The 21,895-nt window shown below is 40.1% G+C and overlaps 3 protein-coding genes and 1 pseudogene across 3 annotated transcripts; 1 reads left to right on the top strand and 3 right to left on the bottom strand.

Moving 5' to 3' along the window:
- Positions 1-2,289: 2,289 nt before the first annotated feature.
- Positions 2,290-3,161, bottom strand: LOC146621529 (uncharacterized; annotated as a pseudogene).
- A 7,521-nt stretch (positions 3,162-10,682) lies between these two features.
- On the bottom strand, positions 10,683-11,585 carry LOC146621528 (uncharacterized). The gene has a single exon (XM_085368549.1). It carries the CDS (start codon positions 11,583-11,585, stop codon positions 10,683-10,685), a length of 903 nt encoding a protein of 300 aa, XP_085224675.1.
- A 2,278-nt stretch (positions 11,586-13,863) lies between these two features.
- Positions 13,864-14,941, bottom strand: LOC146621527 (uncharacterized). The gene is made up of 2 exons (XM_085368548.1): positions 14,079-14,941; positions 13,864-13,927 (listed from the first exon to the last, which is right to left on the bottom strand). Exons 1-2 carry the CDS (start codon positions 14,939-14,941, stop codon positions 13,864-13,866), a joined length of 927 nt encoding a protein of 308 aa, XP_085224674.1.
- Positions 14,942-19,491: 4,550 nt separating this feature from the next.
- LOC146621526 (uncharacterized) lies at positions 19,492-20,358 on the top strand. Its single transcript, XM_085368547.1, has one exon. It carries the CDS (start codon positions 19,492-19,494, stop codon positions 20,356-20,358), a length of 867 nt encoding a protein of 288 aa, XP_085224673.1.
- The last annotated feature ends 1,537 nt before the right edge of the window (positions 20,359-21,895 follow it).

Below are 21,895 nucleotides of genomic sequence, written 5' to 3'. Positions count from 1 at the left end.
AAAAAAGTCTGCGTAATTGGACTGGATGTATGAACACATAATGACTCAGACTGACACTAATGATTGGCCCAAGGCCTGTTTTGGCCTGCCCTGATGAGTTTACAGGCCGCAAAGAATCTGCACAGGCGCCACTCCATCAGCCACTGACGGCCCATATTTATTAAATGGGATACGCTGGCGTCAGTTTTGCGGCTGGTGTACTAACAATGTGCTAGTTTAGAAACAAAGACGCAGTTGGTTCATTTCAATAATAGTCAGCATTCTACCAAAAACTACTCTATTAGAAGTTGCTGGGGGCTTTGTGAAGTCCTGATGGACTGTGACTCAGATCGAGCGCATTTATCTGAAGGAGAGCTGCTGTATTATAAACGATCCCAGCCATATGAAGCAGAAATTGTGTAACACCTGACCTTTACTATAAATAGGTGATGGAAATAATATTTTTTTTTTAAATCCGTCAGATCAGGCTGTGTTTATGAAGAAATGCATAAATATCAGCAGTGCTATTTTTGCAGGGTGTTTGAAACTGTAGGCACTTAGGAAAGTCAGTGTTACATGTTGAGACATTCATACATTAATTTAAATTACTAACGAGGCCCTACCTGCATTTTTCTTGACGTATGGTATCAATGGTATATGAAATGGTAGCGATTGTGTCCCTGCGTGTGCGCACACTGCTCAGTAAATACAGGCAGAGACGTTTACCGATTATGCGCTGATCTCTGTATAGACTGTAAACGCTGCAGACTACTCGGCTCACTGTAAACAGCAGCTTGCCTACATGTAAAACAAGAAGGCTTGTGCCAGGATTCCCCTCGTTCCTCACGTTCCCTTCAGTTCGGTTCAGCCAAAGGTTTTGGCATTGGACTCAGCTGTGATTCATTCACGCGTCACAGTTACGCACTCTGATAACATCGCCCCGTCTTATTTCAAATAAATGAATACTTTGGCTATCATAAATCCCACAACGGAAAAAATAGATCATGCTGTTTTCTTTTTCCAGTGTTAAATTTGGCATCAAACTGTTCGACCCATGATTAATTGAAATCCTCTCCTCCCAAAGTTCGTATATCCGATGATTGATATGTTCCTGTTCATTTTCACTTGTGCAGCCACCGCCAAGACCGTTCACCCTGAGTGGAGTCCTTGCTGGCCTTGTTACATTTATTACTTAATGGTACTCACCTTTACAGGAAAAGAGCAGACTGTATAGTAGACCATTTAAATAAGCATTGACCGCATCAGTATTTTTAAGGCACACTAATAAATGAGCGGCATAGTGTTTCATGTGCATTTGTATAGCTTGATAAAGGAGTAGTATATACCTTCAGTGTAGACCATAGACTGCTGTGCTAGTTATTTATACTATTATTCTAGTGACACTATAAATGTGCCACTAGAACAACTTGATTGAGATTCTGGAACTCGGTTTGGCCAGAATTTTTCTCTAAAATCTTCTCACATTTGATGTGGAAGGTACTTTTTTTTATTTTATTTGTCGACCAAATAAAGTTTCTTTTACGTTTCCCTCAAAAAAAAAAAAAGGACAACAAAATCCCCTTTTTCCTTTCAGTCAACGTTGTCTTTGTTAAATCTGCCGCTATTTGGTTAACGCAGCATATCGGTCGCACGTATCGCCTGAACATACACGTTTGAACTGTTTTTTGTTTCTAAATGTTACAGTTTTTAAAAGTATGTACAGAGTTAAAGCTGAAGTTTTAGTTGACCTCAAAGTGTGCAGATGAACACATACATTTGTTACCGTCTGTGTATTAAGGTTATTCCTAACTGCGTCATTTGCGTATTTTTTTATTTTTTTTGTACAACCCGGGGGGGCTGACAGCCTATTCCAGCTATCACAGGGCGACTCTAAACTCAAAACGGACCCCATTCCTCTTCTTAAACCCCAACAGGAGCTTACTTGATGCCAAAAGAGGGTTTGGGGCTGGCGCAGACCTTTGCTAAATCAGACCCTTAATATTACGATAACAACTGTAGAAAAAAGTTTGTATTTATTAATGCTATTGCATTCAATACTATTAAAGTGTCAAATGAAATTCAAGCGATTAAGCTAAATGTGCATATTTTATTTCCTCCATTTGGAGAGAAAAAAAGAAGTGTCAGAAAGTCGCATCAGTGGGTCCCGGCAGGACTACACCTGTTGACACACGACTTCACAGGAAAAGAGGCGACTCTGAAGGAAAGAGAATTGAAATGAGTATTGACTGCATCATCTGGATTAAAAAAACAACAGAGGTAAAATGATAAATTAGCTGCGCATTGTGTCAGTTACCTCCTGCTGCATTTAGGGCACACTTTCCCCCACACAGTCTTTATCGCGGCTTCTCTCAGAGCCGGACTCCCCCAGATGTACACAGATGGTGTGAACAAGGCATTGAAACGAGCCATGATGGCGAACAAATTGGTGCCCTCATTTCTAAAATTCAAACCTCCTCCTGTCATTAATTTAATTGTAATATTCACAAAAGCTGGAGACCACAACACCAAGAAGCTTATGACAACAAAAATGATTATTCTCAAAGATTCCTTCTTGCTTTCTTTCTCGGCGCTGGGAGGATCTCTTTCAAGCAATGAGCAATGAGATACAATTTCAATGTCATGGCCACTTTGACAAGCACTATGATTTGAAACATGAGAATGGTGACTAAATACATTTGTATAGCTTGATAAAGGGGTAGCATATTCCTGATGATCAAGTGGCCATAAGTGTAAACCCAGCTGTAAACATTAATGCATATCACACATTGTCTCGTTACGAAGCGGCTGTAGATAAATGGGTGGCACACAGCAAAATAGCGGTCAAATTGCGCGAACATAAACGTTAATACATTAACGCCTAAAAGGGAAGATAAAACAGAGTAGGTTCCGTTTCTAGACAAATCGACATCGAACAGACCGAGATAATACACTAAAAACCCGATAAGCGTGTCAGCAATAGTGTTTAACATGAAAATAAATCTGTTTTGAATGCGCAGAGCTCTGGTGGACAAGATGCCGATGACTACTGTTCCAGCTGTCATAACAGTGGTTGTGGCAAATAAAATCTGGAAAATGAAGATGAAATAATCTTCGGGTTTACTGAAGTCCACCGACAGAGGCACAGCCCTGCCCAAAGATTCTGTCATGTTAGAGAGGCGCATTGTTTATGCGCAAGTGGCTTTTGAGAACACTCTTATGTGCGCAATGAAGTCACAGGATTAATCTCATGAGATGACAAAGGAACTCTACTCGTGTGTTTTGTTTGTTTTTTTTTTTGCCCCTATATAGCTAAACCATTTATCAGATGATTATAATAATTATTTATCAGAAGAATATAATGGTTTTATAGCGATTTGGCGAGTTTTGGTCCTCAACCTAATGGAACTGTTGTAAAAAAAACAAGCAGATAAAGTAATTGATAATGTATGCAGGTTTCCTTAATGAGCCTAAGTGCAGTGATGGGCATTTGGAATGTGTGTCCAGCTATAGTGGACAACTCCCTGCATTCATAATCCGTATAACGTAACAGAATTTTATCAGTGAGCATTTTGTGACCTCCATCATCTGTTTAAGAGGGGGAAGCATTACGCCGCTGTTATGGTTGTTGAGCATAGTATAAATCCCATATAAGAGACCTTTAAATTATCTCCTTAAATCTACACTGTAGGTATGTGTAGATGCAAATTCGTCTGAACCTCTACGCTATAAAAGTCAAAGCAGCCTACGTTGGCCCTGACTGGCTCTTTGATATTGTGCTTTTACACACCAGCACACCGCAGGCTATAGATCTAATCTAAAGTGACCCACTTAAAATGCAGCCTTGAGATCTTTTCTCAGGCACCTCACCCCCCACTCACATCTCCCGTAATAGATCGCATGAGAGGGTGAGGTAAGGTCTCACGCTGGTTTCAGTATAAACCTCTGGTAACAATAACCCACAGCTTTTTGCATGCCTGGACATCCTTCCGTTTTTGTAGTCAGACTTTTGCATATAAATGTAAATGCAATACCATGACTTAACCTTTAGCTGCTGTTTTATATTGACTGTGGCCTTGACCTATTGCAGTCTACTTCAAAATTATATGTGTATTTATTAAAAATATTACACTGCACGCTGGAATAAGAGTAGAAGTTCTCTCTCTGTGGCCTCTAGATTCACTCCGTTTCTTGTTTAATTCATCTAAGTATTGAAACATGTATTCCTCTAAATCGCCACCAGGGGCAGATCTCCAGATTGCAAATAGACTTTATCCAGTAGTTAAAGAGAACATCTTGCCTCATGCTTTTATTTCGAAAATACTATCAGGTTATAATGACGACATGAAGTTAATTTCGTAAACTTGAGTCAGGATTAGGGTTGCCAACCGTCCCTTAAAATACGGAATCGTCCCGTATTTCGAAACAAAAGTACACGTCCCGTATTGAGCTAATAAGGGACGCACTTTGTCCCGTAATACAGTGAGAATCAAAAGTAGTCTATAACTTTTAATGGAATTAACGCTTTGTTTGAAAACATAATTCCCAGCCCCTCTCCTGCTTTGTGACCAATGAGCTGACAGCACACTTACGAGTATGACAATTCAGATTACCGCTCATCTCATTGGTCAAGGAAAGGTCGCTTACGGAGAAAATACCGGAAGACAACAGATGACCACAACAAGAAGCATGGCCAACAGGGAAACAAACGCCGACACTGCGGTGCAAGTCTCGGACGACAGTACACCTAAAGCTGGGCAAACACTGTGCGATTTTTTTCAGTCACGTTATTCAGCTCCTGCTCAAACTGCACGATTGACTCGCAGGGGTTAGAAGTTGGTAGGTCACGATGCAGGTCTCACACTATACCGCCCGATGCTCTGATGCGACCTGAGTGCTCACACTGTGCCTCCATAAAATGAAGGTTATAACAGAAAATCTGTCGCGCTCTCTCTCTCCGTCTTTCACTCACACAGACACACCACCACCATCAACTTTGCTAAATTGCTAATGAAAAACATTGATCGGGCAGCTGTGATTGAGCAGCAGTGTAGATCCAACTATTTTCACGGTTGTTGTGTCATGATAATTTCTGAGGCCACATCGAAAAGGCTCGGATGAGCTTTCCAAAGTTCTACAAGTTGTACCTCCATCGCTTGTGTCCAGATCACACGCTGCACAGCCGTGCTGCTCCATCTTTTTCGCTGACATTTGTGTTTGCGCGTGAGCAGTGTGACAAACTGCAGTGACACCCTCACGACCAAGCGATTGATGATCGGGAGCTGGTCGTGAGGTGTTAATCGCGTCTCGTTACCCCACGTATACTACACGATACACGACGCACGATGAAGGCCAAAATCGGGCCGATCGCCAAAACGGTCGCACGACTCAAAAATCGGCTCAAAATGGGCCAAAAATCGCACAGTGTAAGCCCAGCATTACACTCACACAGACACACACACCACCACCATCAACTTTGCTAAATTGCTAATGAAAAACATTGATCGGGCAGCTGTGACTGAGCAGCAATGTAAATCCAACTATTTTCACGGTTGTGTGCCTCCATCGCTTGTGTCCAGATCACACGCTGCACAGCCGTGCTGCTCCATCTTTTACACCAACGTTTACGTGTTTGCGCGCGAGCAGTGTGAGCGGCTGTGGTGAGACCCTCACGAGCGATTGATGATCGGGAGTTGGTCGTGAGGTGTTAATCACTTCTCGTTACCCCACGTATACTACACGAGGCACGATGAAGGCCAAAATCGGTCCGATCACTCAAAAATCGGCTCAAAATGGGCCTAAAACCGCACAGTGTAAGCCCAGCATTAGAGCAGCAATGTTTGTTCAGAGAAAGGGAAAAATGGGAAAAGGAAAACACCTGGCTGGAAAAAGTTAATATGGGCATGTGCAGTGAATATCAGTGCTATGTGGCCAGAAGTGTGATAATATAATTTATTTTGTGTAATAAACAACTGTAAGGATAGATGATTACAACAAATAGATGACTAATACATAAAAGTAATACATAGATGAATAATGATGATGAGTTAAGATGCGTAATCATGGGAACAAGCGGGTTTACAAACAGGAGCAGCTGATTAGCATTAAGCCAATTGTACTAAATGCACTAAATGTGCACTGTTACAAGAATGTTTTTCTTTCTATTGTTTTCTATTATTTTAAGTTAAGCAGGACAGAGTTCTTTTAAAGAAAGATTTACTTATATTCTCAAAAGTTAAGCATGACAGGCTTCTGTTTAAGAAGGAGACCTGTTTTATTGTGTTAATGTTGTCATTTTGAGCTAAAAATAAATGGCTAAATGATCATTTGTTTCACATGTGTTCATATCACAAAGAATACACATCTACTTAAATCAAATTCAAGTCAAATGGTTAAAAAAATAATTTCACACACAAAAAAAGAGCTAGAAAATTCACCACACTGGGAAGGGTGAAGACAACTGGGTCGCCCGGCCCTGGCCACGAGGTGTCCCTTATTTATTTTTCAGGGAGTTGGCAACCCTAGTCAGGATTAATCAGGGCGTATGACTTGTCAGTCACAAGTTGTTAATGAACTGGCCTGCAGTCTGATTTTACAGTTATGTTATAAAAAATAGGACTTCACTACCGGTGACATCATGGCGGCTACTTCGTCCTTTCGTGTGTGACTGTGGGCCAGCTGCCACTAGCACTGACGGGATATGCACTTATAGCATCAGCTGCAGCAAAGTCAGAAAGCGTCGCTCATTTCAGATTTTTCGCTTTGTCGTTTTTCTCTTTTTCTTTTCTCTTTTGCATTTAATATGCTTGAGTATTTGTTTCGCTGGGATCAAATGAAGGGAAGTTTTTAAAAACAAAAGGTTTTCATTTTGCAACCCTGCACCTTCTTTGTCAGCCCAGAATTTAATGTAAACTTTATTACTAGCGTTGGAGCTACTTTTATTTTTGCTATTTTCAAATTTGTTAAAGTTTGTTGTTGGTTTACTTATATTTTGGGGTTAGAGATTTTTTGTAGTTTAATACGTGCTTCATTTTTTGTTTTGTTGTTTGTTGTTTACCTTGTTAAGTCAGGAAGAACTGTTGGGCCATTTTATATAGGGCTTTGGAGTTGACGTCACGCCGCAATGCATTGTGGGAGCGCAGCGCCATTTTCGGGGTCTACGAATCAAAAAAACACACTGTGTTGGAACGACGACTACAAGAAAGATGCTTAAAAGCAGCTCAAAAGAGAATGGACTGTATAGAGACCGATTGCGTCCAGAGGCGAAGCAGCGGTACTTGCAGAAAATAGCGTGCATTGGAAATGTGGACCCGTATGAAATACAGCCGTGGAGTAGAAACCCCGAACACCTAGCGCTACTGACGTAGCCTGACATATTTTCGTACCTTGTCTGTGGAGTCAGCGCGTACAAGTCGTCATTCAAACAAAGGTAAGTCAGCTCGAGTACTGCGTGTGAAATGCGTTTGATTTCCCTGCAAACATTCACATTAGTGCAGCATAAATTCATTCATGAGGGGAAATTACAGTGAGAACATGTGGAGGCTGTTAGAGGGATAACAGTGAGTTCAGTGCATTGATGTGACATTGTCCTGAAGGATTTAGTTATTCTTTATGGTTAAAGAAATTGCACTAATTTATTCATATTTATTATAAATAATCCTAATTATACATCTTGCTTCCATGTTTGTATCCTGTGTCACTAAAAATACATTTTATTTTAGTTTTATACATTGATTAATGACCTGCAGAATCTCCTTATCATATTAAGTGATTCATAATTGTCACTTTATGCTTTCCCCATCTCTAAAGTGATGACATCCTTGCATTACATACTTTAGGTTCATTCTCTGCAGGCAGGTTTCTGACAGAGAACAGACAGATTTACACTATAACATGCAGCGATGGACACATAAAGAAATGAAAAATCACATGTATGTGCTAACTTTCTAAACACTGTTACATTTATGATAAAGTAGATAAAACACATTTATGTCGGCCATGGCTCATAGTTCTTGTCTTTAAATGAACTTTGTCTGTGTGTGTTTCAGGTGCTGCACTCTAAGACTGAATGAACCAGCATTGCAGCCATGGGTCACTGTGAGCATCACAGGGAAGGTTGAAGTCGCCCACTGCAGCTGTATGGCCGGAGTCGCAGAGAACTGCAGCCATGTCGCTGCTCTTCTGTTTAAAGTAGAAGCAACAGTCTTGATCGTGGCACAAGGACTGTTACAGATGAACCTGCTTACTGGGTTTTGCTGGGTAATGTGACCAAGATACAGCCAGAGGTTGGCCATAAGATAGACTTCTCCTCTTCAGCAGCCCAAAAAAAGGCTCTTGATCAAAACATAAACAGACCATCCGTAGTGACAGGTAAAAGAAGCAGTCCTCAAAAAAGGAAAATCCCACCTGCTACTGTGGAGGAGTCTAGATGTATGCCTGTAGTGCACTGCCGTGTAAATAATTTGCATTTACTGAATATGTACTGACTGAGTCCCACTGTTCAAAATTTGAATAAAGAAACAAACTAATTTTTGCCTCTTTTTATTTTATTTTATTAAAACCACCTTATAGAGCATCACATCAGTAACAGTGTAGAATCCATGACATTTATAGTTTACAAATGACAAAATGTTTACACAAAATCATGAGTGTTTACATGATATCACCCACTACTAACATTACTTTATTTACTGTATCTTTTGAAAAAATAACAGCACAAGACTTAAGAACATTTAACAGGAGCAGGTTTCATTCTTCCCTGGTTTTATTATCACACTGTTCACCAAACGCAGCAAACCTTCACCATCTTATCCAGGAGGGTCACCTCTTCACCCTCACATGGAAGAAGTAATCTGATTGGCATGGTGGTTTGTTTGAAGCAGGTCCCTCGTGTAGCGCTGGGACCCAGTCACGATGTTTCATCCGTTTCATAGGCTGGTTTGCTGCAATAATGCCAAATAATTAGCAACTCTATAAATAGACGGTAGTTCTGCAAAATCACTCAGTAGGATGTTTGTTCTAATTTGCTATGAGCTCAGAATGCATTGAAAATGAAACTAATAGGCTATAAAGAGTGATATGAACATATTTAGAACTTACCGGAATGAAACTGTCTGGAGCACCAACAGATATTTGGAGATGGAAGAGAACTGGAGCTCGTCTCACAGCTGCTATCCAGGCTGGACGCCTTCGTTTGCTAACATCGATACACGAGCTGCCTCATGTTGCTTCCAGGTTGGGAAAGAATGAAAAGATAAACCCTTTTCAAGCTTATTTTCTTGCTGGTCGTGCGATCGAACATTGCAGCCGACCACACAGCAAATACGAACCATGGCTGTTGTGTGTGCCTTCGCTCCCTTTTCACTTGCGCTAGACCCCCAAAATGTCGGATCGGGCCAAAATCCTTTCCACGCCCACCCCCGTGACATCACGCTCCAAAGCCCTATAAGTAAAGGGACTGGTATAGGACCAGCATGCACTGGGGTGGGCCTATGTTTTTTTTTTGTTTTTTTTACCAGAGCAGGAGAAGCACCAGGAAACAACAAAAAATGATCTTTTGTTTAGCCAAACTGGGTAAATGAACCGTGCAACGCAACCTTCAAGCTTTGGACATTGGACTTCTTTTTCCTGAGTAAAAAATATTAACACAGCACAGCAGTGGCTTGTTGATTTTAGGTTGTTGGATGTTTATTTGGACAATGGAATCGTCACTACAACTACACTGAAAAAAAGGCCATGTTAGATTTACTTGATTCAATAGTGGACATTGGTTGCACACAAATATTTTGATTTGGCAGAAACTTAAACAACTGAGTTAAATCAACACACAATAAACCTGTGCATTTTGTGCTGATAAAACGTGATTGAAACATGTTTAGATGAAGAAAGTTGAGCTCTTGGAATATTTTAATCCTTCGCAATTTTGTCATTTTTTTCAACACTATTCAATAGCTTTTACCCCAGTAAAATAATCACTTAGATACGTCACTAAAATACATGTTGTCTTCATATTACTTAACATTATATTTAACATTGCTATATTATTGACTTACTTCACTTGAACATGATATGAACAATTTAATCTACCCGCTCTGCATATTAGCCTATGTCGTTTCTACACCCGCAGCATGAAAGACTCACATGTTTATTTCAGTTCAGATCTAATGCTGAAAGAAAGAGAAAGGAAGAAATGGCGACAGTCATCACAGTATTGCCTTTCATTATTCATTCATGCAGTAGCTACTCGGAGCCCAAGAGTTGACCAAACAAACTAAGCTAAGGATTCGAAACAAACGAGACAAACCCCGCTGCAGAAAAAAAGCTCACATTAGTGTAATTATTTATTTCAGACGACTGGTATGGAGTCCCCGTGCTTCCAATGAGAAGACAAAAATAATCAGAGTTTATACATTTCAAAATTTCTAAGACTGTTTATAATGAGAAGGTATTAAATACAGAAACATGTTAGAAAACACAGAAAGTTGATCATAAACGAAGAAAATGTGAATATTCGCATCTCAGTCAACTGTGTCACCTGAGCAAAATAAGAAACGCTACAGTAAAAAAAATTTGACCTTCATAAAAATAGATTCTTTAACCTTAATGAAAATTAAAAAAAAATAGTGGCGATTTATTTAAACATTTTGTTTTTATTCAATAGGCTGGCTCAAGCATTATGAATGAGATGAGGTGTATTTTTACTTGTTTCATTGAAACAAGATTTTTCTGCTATTGCATTTTGGGCACAGTCTGCTCCACACCGTCCTCAGCGTGGCTTTCCTTAAAGAGGGACTCCCCCACAGGTACACGGCCGGCGTGCACAAGGCATTAAATCGAGCCATGATGGCGAAAAGATTAGTAGCATCATTCCTAAATATCAGCCCTCTCCCTACAACCAGTCTGAGGACGATGTTAATGAAGGAGGGACACCACAACAATAAGAAGGTTATGACAACAAAAACGATTATTCTTAATGATTCCTTGGTGCTTTCTTTCTCTGCACTAGGGGGGTCTCTTTCCAGCTGGTACCTGGCAACAACATACAGTTTAATAGTCATGACCACTTTGGTGAACACTATGATTTGAAAGGTTAGGGTACCAAACACGTACAGCTGTGTTGCTTTGGAAAAGGGCAAGAAAATCGAAATAACCGCCTGAGAATAGACATAAAGCCAGCAATAGATGTTTGCAGAAATCACCACGCCCCTCGTAATGAAGCGAGAGTAAGTGAAAGGATGACAAACGGCAATATAGCGGTCAAATTGCGCGAACAAAAATGTTATTAAATTTACCCCAAGGAGATAGTTTAACATGTTATAAGTTCCATTTCTGGATGGATATCCCTCTTGAACATCAAACAAACCGACATAGTACACTGAAAACCCGATGAGCGTGTCACAGATGCTGGTGTTCAGCATGAAAATAAACCTGTTCTGTCGGCGGAGCTCTTTGGTGGCAAAAATGGTAATGACTATAGGTCCTGCTACGAAAACAACAGTTGTGGCAAATAAAATCTGAAAAATGAAAATGAGATAATCCACAGGATGGCTGAAGTCTACCGACAGAGGCACTCCTGCAGTCAGAGAATCAGTGATGTTGGTGAGCAGCATTGTGTCAGAGACGCATACCGACAACAACATTTTTATAGAGCTGCTCAATAAGACACTGCGCTAAAGCCAAACTGTATCTCCCAGGAGGCATGGCTTAATCTCACGTTTCAGTCCTGTTAAATCATATTTGTTTATTTTAACTGACACGACAAACATCGTATCTTGTTCAGTTTTTTCAATTACACCCAACATACGTCCCTTTATAAACTGCATTTTGCTATTTGTTTTTTGACAAAACAGTTGACAGAAAGCATGGATTTAGGAGACTTTGAATTTTTAAAAACGCATATAGTCGGTCATTTCTCAGCAGTAGTTGGCACACAAGAAAATTGATCAGAAAAAGGAAGAAAAAGGGAACTATAAGGTCGCCAAGATATGCAAATACATTCTAACGCAAGCACGGGACAGAGAAATATGTGAATCATTTATTTATATTGGACATTCATGCCACTCGTTTGGCTTTTAAGAAGTCATAAATATTGGCTTGCAAAGTGTTTACATTTTTTTTAAACATTTTGTGTTACAGAAATAATCAGTAAAATATAGAAAAATCCAGCAATACATCATCCTCTTGTGGACATCTACAGACTAACAGTCAAGAATCAAGAATCAAGTCAGTAAAGTCAGTTCATATATTGTAAAGTAAATCACTTGGTAAATGCATATGAATGAGAGGGGCTTGGTAAATTTGAACTATCCACAGCTATTTGGTGCTATACACTTTTCCTGAGGTCTCCTAGCGGAAATTCAAAAAGACAAAATGTCAATGAATTGAATTCTTCTTATTATTATCGTATTATTCAGAAAGCCTGACAGATGGGACAAGTGTCCCTTCAATACTCTTTAAAGAACATCAATAAACAAACGAAAAAGACTCCAAAATGTCCGCTATCATATAATAAACTGTATCAGTTTTACTGACAAACTTACCGTTGCTATTTATTCCTGAGAAGATTACTGCTACTGTATGTAAAGAAAGCTTTATTGTATGTTTAAGTGAGCTGAGTCAACCCAGTTGCTTCCATAACTGTATCTATATCACAGTTTTTTTTTTCATTTACACTAATGAAAAACATATTCACCACGAACGTTGTGCCACTTCGATATTAACAAGCATTTAAGGATTATCTAGGAATAAATGTTATAATATTAAAGTGAAAATAGCAGGACACAGATACTTAAAATATCTGCCTTGAAATAATTTATTTCAAATACAAAACGTGTATCCAAACTGTACAAACTGCAGTTATTTTTTACAAGTTCATATTGAGTGCACATTTAAAGTGCACAACTTAAAATTCAGTTTTTGAGATGTTTAATGCGAACATTATATTTATCATTTTTAAAACAATACAATAAAATAATTCAATCTTTTTCACTCTATTTCTCTCAGTCCGCCAGCGTTGACACATTTAAGTTGTCATGTGTTGATAAAAAACAACCACGAAAACGTGTCCGATGAAACTTATTGTCATATGTGATAAAGACTTCCCTTTCCTTTCGTGGTCAACTGACCACGAAATATACGTTTGTAATATTAATTTATTGTGTCTAAATATAGTTAAAGTTTAGCATCGGGATCACTGCCATGACTTAAAAACAAAACTAGGCTATGGGGCTATCCTTGGTGCTGAACCTACGGGTGTCAGCGCCAAGACGCTGAACGTGGTGCTGAATGTGCTGCACCAGTGAACAGGAAGCTGGATCCAGTCGGAAATGCTGAATTCCATCCAAATATCAATGAACTAAACCTAAAGATTATTCGGATCTTGTTGTACATTTTCTGCTGTTATAGCCTCGAGTTTAAACGATTAGATTGTGAAAGTTATTTTTTTGCTACAGAGGTTTTAGTGGAGTCCATCTTTTTGGCTGTAGATACAAGACAAGGTTTATTCGATGTGTAGCCTACAACTGACCAAAGACCTTTGCAGTCTGATCCCAAATGCCGGTCAATAAAAAGATAAATGTGCGTACTGCGAGTAATAAGTAAAAACAAACAAACAAATAATACAAAGATTTTAAATATAGAAATTAAACGCTTTATCCTAAACTTGATAGACTGCTCTGTGGCAGTCTGTCTAGTTTAGGATATCTAGTTGAATCACAGCAGTTTCATTTTTATGACATAGTTGAATCAGAACAAGAGAACAGGAACCCAGCTTCGTTATGTTTTGTCTGAAAAATCAAAACACTGAGACTGAGAAAACGCATAAACTCAAAAGTGACCGCAACATGTTTCCCATCAGATGGGCTCTTAGTATTTTATCCTTATTATAACTTATGATGATGCTGATGTTGGCTGCCTTATTTTGCTTGTCATCCCATCAGAGTTAAAGTCAATCCTGCAAGAGAGAGAGGGGGGAGAAAGCGGGAGAGAGGTAGGGTGCCGGTGCGAAGAAGGGGAGATAAGGGATAAAATGTCTTTTTATTCACAAGCAGCATATTGTTTGACATAATACGGTAATTCTACGTAACACTTGGACCGCGTCTTACCTTGCACTGCGCCTGGGACAGAACATCCACCACACCGTTCTCCACACGGCCCTCCGAAGCGCAGGGCTGCCCCAGATGTACACCGCAGGGGTTACCAGCGCGTTTAAGCGTGCCATCGTGGCGAACACGTTAGTGGCTTCATTCCTAAACCTGAGACCTTCTCTAGTCAACTGCCTCACAATGATATTGACAAACGAGGGACACCACAGCGCCAAGAAGCAGATAACCACAAACACAATGATGCGCAGTGATTCCTTCTTGTTGTCTCGCTCGGCACTAGGCGCCTCTCTCACAACGTGACTCCTGGCTATGATGTACAGTTTAATTGTCATGAGCACTTTAACGAGCACTATAACCTGTAGAGTCATCACACCAAACGCGTTTATTTGAGCCGCCTTTGAGATGGGCACCAAGTTCTGCACAGTGAGAATAAAGTATGTGTAAATCCAGCAGAAAGCACAGATTACAATGACAACGGATCTCGTTATGTAGCGACTGTAAAAGAACGGATGGCAAACGGCAAAGTAGCGGTCAAACTGAGCAAAGAGGAAGGTTAACACATTGACACCTAAAAAAGATGGCAAAATGTAGTATGTCCCATTCCTCGAGGGATAGCCCTCTTGGACGTCAAAGAGCCCCAGATAGTAGACGGAGAAGCCGGTCAGAGTGTCGCTGATGCTCGTGTTCAGCATGAACACGAAGCGGTTCTGGGCTCGAAGATATGGAGTGGAGGTGATCCCCATGATCACCGAGCCGGCTACAAGCACGGCACACGTGGCGAAAACAATGTGGAAGGTGAAGATGAGAAAGTCTTCCGGACTGTTGAAATCCACTGACAGGATGACCGTGGCGTTGTAGAGCATCCTGGAGCTCCACAAGAAGTCGAGCACTCATTATATTTATAGGTCCAACAAACGATGCTGCTCAAACTTTCTGATCTCTGGAGGCTTGGTGGCTCTGACATGGGTTAAGTGACGTTTTTGAACTTACTTACTTACTTTGTGGAATCGATAAGATAGGCCTAATCACAAGAATAATTTTATATTTTGTGTTAAAAAAAAATAGAAATGGATCCTTAGCTTTTGGTCAAATTTGTAGCTTTTGCTGTTTGGGGCTTGCTGCCATAACCTTTCATCTCGGTGATCCATAAATAAAATATTTTATCTCCTTTGTTCAAAAGGCCAACTTAACATTTCACAATACTCAGCTATGTTTGTTCATAATATTTCTGAAAAAATTGTATTTATTATCATTTATATTAACTTCGCCTGAACTTTTTAGCATTCTGCAGCACTTTTTTAGTTGGTACTCATTGTGTTTAAACCTAAAGTATGCCAAAAAGTGGCTTCCTGTATTTAAGCTGTTGTAAATTTCTTGTTGGCATTTAATTGGTCAAACACTTATGATATAAAGTCCTCTTCAAGCAGAAAGAACATTCCTGTCATAAGGTATAGAAGCTGCACTTTTGAGCAAGTCTCGTTTACATTAAAAATGTCTTTTTCAAGATCAGTCTCAGAGGGCAGCAGAAACAGCAACAAACACAACACAGTCTGTTACGGCCCTAGCTGGGCCTCCTGAAACTGCCCTTGTGTGGTTATGGTGTTTTCTCTCCTTCTCTTCCTCTCTTGCTCCTCTCCCCAGGACACAGCTGCTGCTCATTGGCCTCATTTACCATCTGGGCCCAGTCAGCAATGGCCTCTCTGAGGTCATATAAGCTGGGGATGAACTGTATGTAGGAGGGTGGTTTTCTCTGGTGTCTCCGCTTTGTGTTCTAGGTGTGTGATTGTCCTGCCTGTGGTGTGGAGTTGTGGAAGAAGTGTGCAGTGTAGCTGCTACATATGAGTAGTGTGGGCTTGTGGGCCTCGGCAGCAGTAAAGCTAGCTGCTGCTAGTGACAGGGTGAGCTTGTGGGCCCCTGGAAGTGCCTCCTCGTGGTGTGGAGCTTTTTGTTTGGTTGTTGTGTTCTTTGTTGTTGCAACCTTTTTCTTTTTCTAGTGTTATTGGTAAAACGGCGTTGCTGGCTCTTTATGTTAAGTTTATCTATAATAAAAACTATTTTATTTACTAAACACCTCTGTCTGTTCTCCTTTCATTCTGTTCTGGACCCATTTGTTACCAGTCCCCACACACACCCCTAGACCTTCATCGTGGGGATGTAACACAGTCTGTTCTGCAAAAATCTTTTAAGTGGCTAATCTGATTATAATGTAGAACACTGAGTGGGTACGACGACGTCATAAAGATACTTAAAAACAAGTCATATCTTGCACACCTTCGTCAATCTTGTTTACTACAGCTTGTGTACCAGCAAAAGGAAACATTAGACATCACTTTTTTGGCATGCAAACGGAAACCCCCGCAAAGTGGTGGTTCCCCGCAGTTCAAACTGAGCCCATTTCCACCTGCCAACATCTTCAAGCACTATACAAAGTAGACTTAAGTACAGTACAGTTACATAGATGCATATCCTGATAATGCCTCCACTCTCAGAAGATAAGTTCTAGATGGAGAATGAGTCGCCACAGTAGTGTGGGCTTAAAGGAATAAATGAAGCCTCACAGATTCAGTCTCAGATTAGGAAGAGTTTATGCGACAAAAAATATACATCCTTCTCTCTGATATCTACTAATTATATGCAGTTGTTAAAGAACGGGCACACTTCTCTTGCCCACGACTTCCACCCACATGCTGCCAGTGTTCAATAAACTCAGCTCCCGAAAGAATCATTTAAATCTCTGGTGCTTATAATGATAATGAAATCCTGAGTACCCTGGATAGCTCCCGCAGTTATCGCCATAACACACTAGCAGGGACTTATAGTTTGTAGTCTGTGGCTTCGACAATAGAAAAAGCACTACCTGGTGTTCAAATGTGGCCTGGTAAATTTTGTTCAATCTGTCAGAAATACTTTATGTTATTCTTTTATTTGCCTACTCCATGCTGGCACACTACAGGGGCCTCCAACGGTCACCTGTTGGGAGCCCCTGGAGATTTGTTACATGCTTTTCACTGCAATTAACCCAGACGTTTTGACTAGCGACAAAACAATACTCCTAGTTTATAGAGTACAACATGGACGCAAAAACTGGAAGAAACTTTGTAATTGCTTTTAATCCAAACTTTTAAAAGTTGGAGTTTAGGGGAGACCGGGGATTGTTGTAACATTTTTGACATTTCTGTCTGTAGCTTGGAGCTCTTTTAAGGTAGTGGATTTAAAATGTAATGCAAAGTATTTACATGTCTCTGCTATTAAATAGTACAGTATTTTCTCTGCAGCACAGTTACTCATTGCATGGTATGGTCTCAAACACAAAGAGTGAAATGTTACAACTAACCCCATAGTCTGGGTTAGTTGTAACATATCCTGGGGTGAAATGTAACACAATGAAATAAGGATACTGACAAAATTTTAACATGTAATCTTTTTTATTCAACACAATCATGCACTTAGAACTATTTACGTAGCTATGTGTGTGTGTGTGACTGCAGAAATCTAACTTTTGAACATATTCCAACCCCCAAAAAAAGACTAATTATGGAATTTTCAGAAACTGAATATCTCATAAATTTTGGTTGGTCTTTCTTGAGTTTGGCCTCATTGGCTCAGTGGGCATTGTAACCTACAACTCTTGCACCAACGTTTGAACATAACAGTGAAGCTGAAAAAATGTAGTTGTGCACCAGCATCGCAATTCCACTGCGATGTCCATGATGTCCAATTACTTTTTTTTCATGGCTGACCTTGGTGTGGTTTGCAAAGTGCTTCAGAAAAATCAGGAAGTCTATTTCTTGCACCCATCATGATTTATTTCCACTACCAATACTTCCTACTGGCCCATCTCTGACAAAGTGGTCTGCATAACGTATGCGTCGGAACACAAACATTGGAAGAATTGTGTTGCCAATGGCATCAAACGCATATACAAAATGACCAGTGAACCTCTCTCTGCTGATGTCGTTGCCCCAACTTGTTTAATAAGTTAAAGTAATAGTGTGGTAAGTAGTAACATTTGCATTATTGTTACAACTAACCCAGACTGTTGCTGTTACAACTGACCCAGACTCCTATAGCCATGACCTAGCAAACATTACAGCCAACGGCTAAAACATTAGCACTAAAGACCTACACGGAATAAATCCCCATAGACATACAAATAACATAATGCAGATAATGCTATTAGAAATTGCAAATAAAGTAAAAAAAACAAAACAAAAAACAACTTACTTTTTGGCATGCAAATTACTTTCTTTCTTCTTAAATTGTCTTTGTTTGCCAAAATGTGCTCATTTTTCACATGTGATAGAAGACCTGAATTGGGCATGTACAGGATGAATCACATCATCTGAAACTTAGCCCTGATTGCAGAAATTGGAAGTGCTACAACTGACCCACATTACAACTATCCCCGGTCTCCCTACATAAAATCTGTTTTTATTTGTTTTTATTTTTAATTATTTGCTAACTTTTAGTCTTTATGTAGGCATAAGCCTATGACGTCTGTCGTCTGCGGCTGCATCATCCGACCAAGAAACACCAGCCTGTAATATCGGACTTTTAGCCACAAGGGGGAGCAATAAACATGTTGCTGTATTAACCTTTGAACCACCACACTTTTCTTTGAAACCATCAGCTGGTAAGGTAATCTTTAAAACATCAGTTTGAGTTCTTATCAGTGTCTTTGTTTCAGATGCACTGATAAGTAAGCAGGAATGCGCTTTTAGGGCCTTTCTTTAGAGAGGATAGTTGTAGCTGAGATAAGAGCAAGAGAGATTCTTTTTATTACAACTAACAATTTTAAAAAATATATATCATTTTTTCCCCCCGGTTGACCCATGGTTGCAAAGCAGAAGATTTAACATTGGAAGAGTTCACTATGTTGCTTTCTAGTTTCTGTTCTGTGCCCTGGAATATAAACCTAAAGAAACAGACGTAGATTTACAGACAAATTTACAGCTACAGCTGAAGTTCCAGTAAAGAAAGACGACGTAAAAATAAGAATTATATCACTAAATATTTAGTGGACGTACTACTAGTTTTTTTTAAACCTCTCTAATCTTAAAGTTGCACTCAGGAAATGCAAAAAGGCCTTACATCTTACTTGTATATAAATATATACATCTATGTATTTATAGAATATGTATTTATATATCTATAAAATGTAGGATCAGCTGTTCATGAACTGTTCTGTAAAAGGGTGGTTTGCTAAATTTGATTATTTATTTCTCTTTTACATAACCTATAACATCTATCTATTTTTCATGAAAGCCTTGTGGGCTTGCTCTCCTTGGGAGTTGAAGTCACTCAGGTTGACGTCTTCTTCTTAGACTGACTGTGCTTGCTATCGGGCTTGAAGTAACCCCACTGTGCTGTTCGGGCACAGCTGCAATACTGCCAGCATTTGTCATCCGCCCTGATGAGAAACACCAGCCGCCCTTTGACTCTCGCGCTGCCCCTCACGAACTTTGGCAATGTGTTGATGTTCCTTTTCAGCGTTTTCTTGGCTGCAACCATCATTTTCCTCAACGTGTCTGTGTTTCTCTCCATCCTGCTGAACACAGCTTTGCGCAGCGAGAACCGCTTCATGTACATGCTGAGCACTTGCCTCAGTGACATTTGTACGGGAGTGTCTTATTATTATGTTGGTGTTCTCGATGTGAGGGATGTCTATGACTCCCCCACGAGAACCTTTTACATTGCTCCCACATTTCTAGGACTGTCTTTCATGGCTATCCTGGCCGCGCAGGCGGACAGATACCACGCCATCTTGTCCCCCTTTAAATACTCCCAGCGCATGACCCGAAACAGGACCGTGATGGTCATCGTTGCCTACTGGGCCTACGCTTTCTTAATCGTCGCTGTGCAGAACCTGGTCACTGTCGGTGTTGCCAAACAGGTCACAGGCTTTGGCACTTTTGTCGCGAACATATTCCTAGTTATCATAATGATAGTGCTCAATATCCGATTGTTCATCATTGCCAGGTTTCAGCTGGAGAGGGAGCAGCCCTCCGAGGAGAGAGACAGCAAGCGTTCGTCGGTGTATCTCATACTGGTGGTTGTGGTGTTCTTCTTGGGGACTTGGCTTCCTATATTTTGTCATATTATCATTTGTAATTTCATCGGCACGACCTGTTATACCTTTAAAAATGAGGGCACTGACCCTATTCGCATTTTGCCCCGAGTTAATGCTGTCCTGACCCCCATTCTGTACATTAGAGGGTGCTCTGCGCTCAGGGCAACGCTGCTCGGCAAAGTGTGGAGACCCTGCCGTGGGAAAAGGTGAGAGGCCGGTTGTGTTTCACGAGTCAGCTCATTAAGAAATTATACAGTGCCATTCAAATATGCTTTTCGCGATAGGGCTCACACCTGAGGCCAGAAAGGATGCACATAAAACCAGTTTTATTTGAATTGTTGTTTTCTGTCAATATGTAAGCCGTTACTTTGAATGCTCCTCTAATTATCTATCACTTTTCAGGGCTTACTGGTATAAATGTATGAACTGTGACATTTTATGTTTTAGACATGTTTTTCTTCTTCTTGTTGGCTCTTGATTGAAAGTCCTCATCATGTTTATAGAGTGAAAAAAAATTCTAGTTCCTCCTCTGTTAATAACAAGTAAAATTTAGTCCTTCTGTACACCGAGTTCCTCCTAAGAGTTGGATCATTTCTAAATGGATGGATGTCAACATGCCACGGCAGGCAAACTGTTAAAAATGTATTATTTTCTCCACTGTGAAAGGAAATCAACTGTAAAATGCGACACATTCTTGGAAGATGTTGTTTTATCATGGACTTCACAATGAAAATGGTCTTCCAGTGCAAGTAATGTGTTTCGACTCTAGTTTTTTAATAGCCCAACTGAATAAACAATTACAAAGTAAAGTGTGGCAGAATCTTGTAAGTTTATTTAAATTATCAACAAAGTTTTAATTTAATTTTGAAACAATAATTAGTCATTTCTACATTTCTTAGATTACAAACATAGCTGGGCAAACGATCCAACACCGCATAACACAAACTGTAGTCCGCCTGATAAATGATTTCTTGTGTACATTTCCAGTGAACGTAGGCTGGGATAGAAGAGTTCTAGCAGATTTTAAACAGTTTTCACACACACACACACACACACACACACACACACACACACACACACACACACATTTGCTGGGAATCTTCTACCTGTGTTTACGTGGAGCACGTAAGAGCACCTTGATTACGTAACCCCTCGCGCTGAGTATGCAGTTTCCGCGGCAACCACACAGTGTCAGAAGTGGCCTTTGGCACGCCGCCATAATGCCGACTTCCACGGAATGTGACCGGCTCAATTTAAGCACATAAACACAAAAGGTTTTACTTGGGAAACGGCGAATGATTCCGAGAGGATGCAACCCCTTGCAGCTAATGCGGTTTTAAGATTTTCATTATTAACATCTGCATACTCTTCAACTATTCTGAATAAGTCGTGTTTCAGTGAAATCTATCAGTGAGGCAATAAGAAGCCTGGTTCTCTTTGCTAAGAGGAGGAGCCTGCGTATCGCAACACTTCCGCACATCTGGTCCAGTTTCTGAACCTCTCTTTCTGCTTTTCACTTGCTTTCATATATATATATTTTGAAATCATTAAGCCAGTTCTGTCACCAGGCATCACAGTCCCATTAAACAAAACAATAAATAAATGAATTAAGATAACTGCAAAAACGGGTATTTACACAAATTTAAGCTACGTTGTCTTTATTTAAAAATATGAAAAACAGACAGAAAGTCAATGGGTTCCCCTTATCATTATTTAGATACTGAGGCTTGAGGTTTTGAAGGCAATG

The sequence above is a fragment of the Diplotaxodon limnothrissa genome, linkage group LG12 (genome assembly GCF_057381915.1).
Source record: "Diplotaxodon limnothrissa isolate DT_005_m linkage group LG12, D_limnothrissa_male_GT1.1, whole genome shotgun sequence".
In the NCBI taxonomy this organism is placed as follows: domain Eukaryota; kingdom Metazoa; phylum Chordata; class Actinopteri; order Cichliformes; family Cichlidae; genus Diplotaxodon; species Diplotaxodon limnothrissa.
The sequence above is the reverse complement of the archived record's forward strand: the minus strand, read 5'-3'. Positions and strand labels throughout refer to the sequence as shown.

What these genes read in the sequence shown, in the direction of transcription:
- LOC146621528 (XM_085368549.1), bottom strand. Translation starts at nt 11,585, where the DNA reads ATGCTGCTCACCAACATCACTGATTCTCTGACTGCAGGAGTGCCTCTG.
- LOC146621527 (XM_085368548.1), bottom strand. Translation starts at nt 14,941, where the DNA reads ATGCTCTACAACGCCACGGTCATCCTGTCAGTGGATTTCAACAGTCCG. An exon ending in TGTCCCAGGCGCAGTGCAAG is followed by an intron (nt 13,928 to 14,078) that starts GTAAGACGCGGT and finishes TCTCTCTTGCAG; the next exon opens with GATTGACTTTAACTCTGATG.
- LOC146621526 (XM_085368547.1), top strand. Translation starts at nt 19,492, where the DNA reads ATGAGAAACACCAGCCGCCCTTTGACTCTCGCGCTGCCCCTCACGAAC.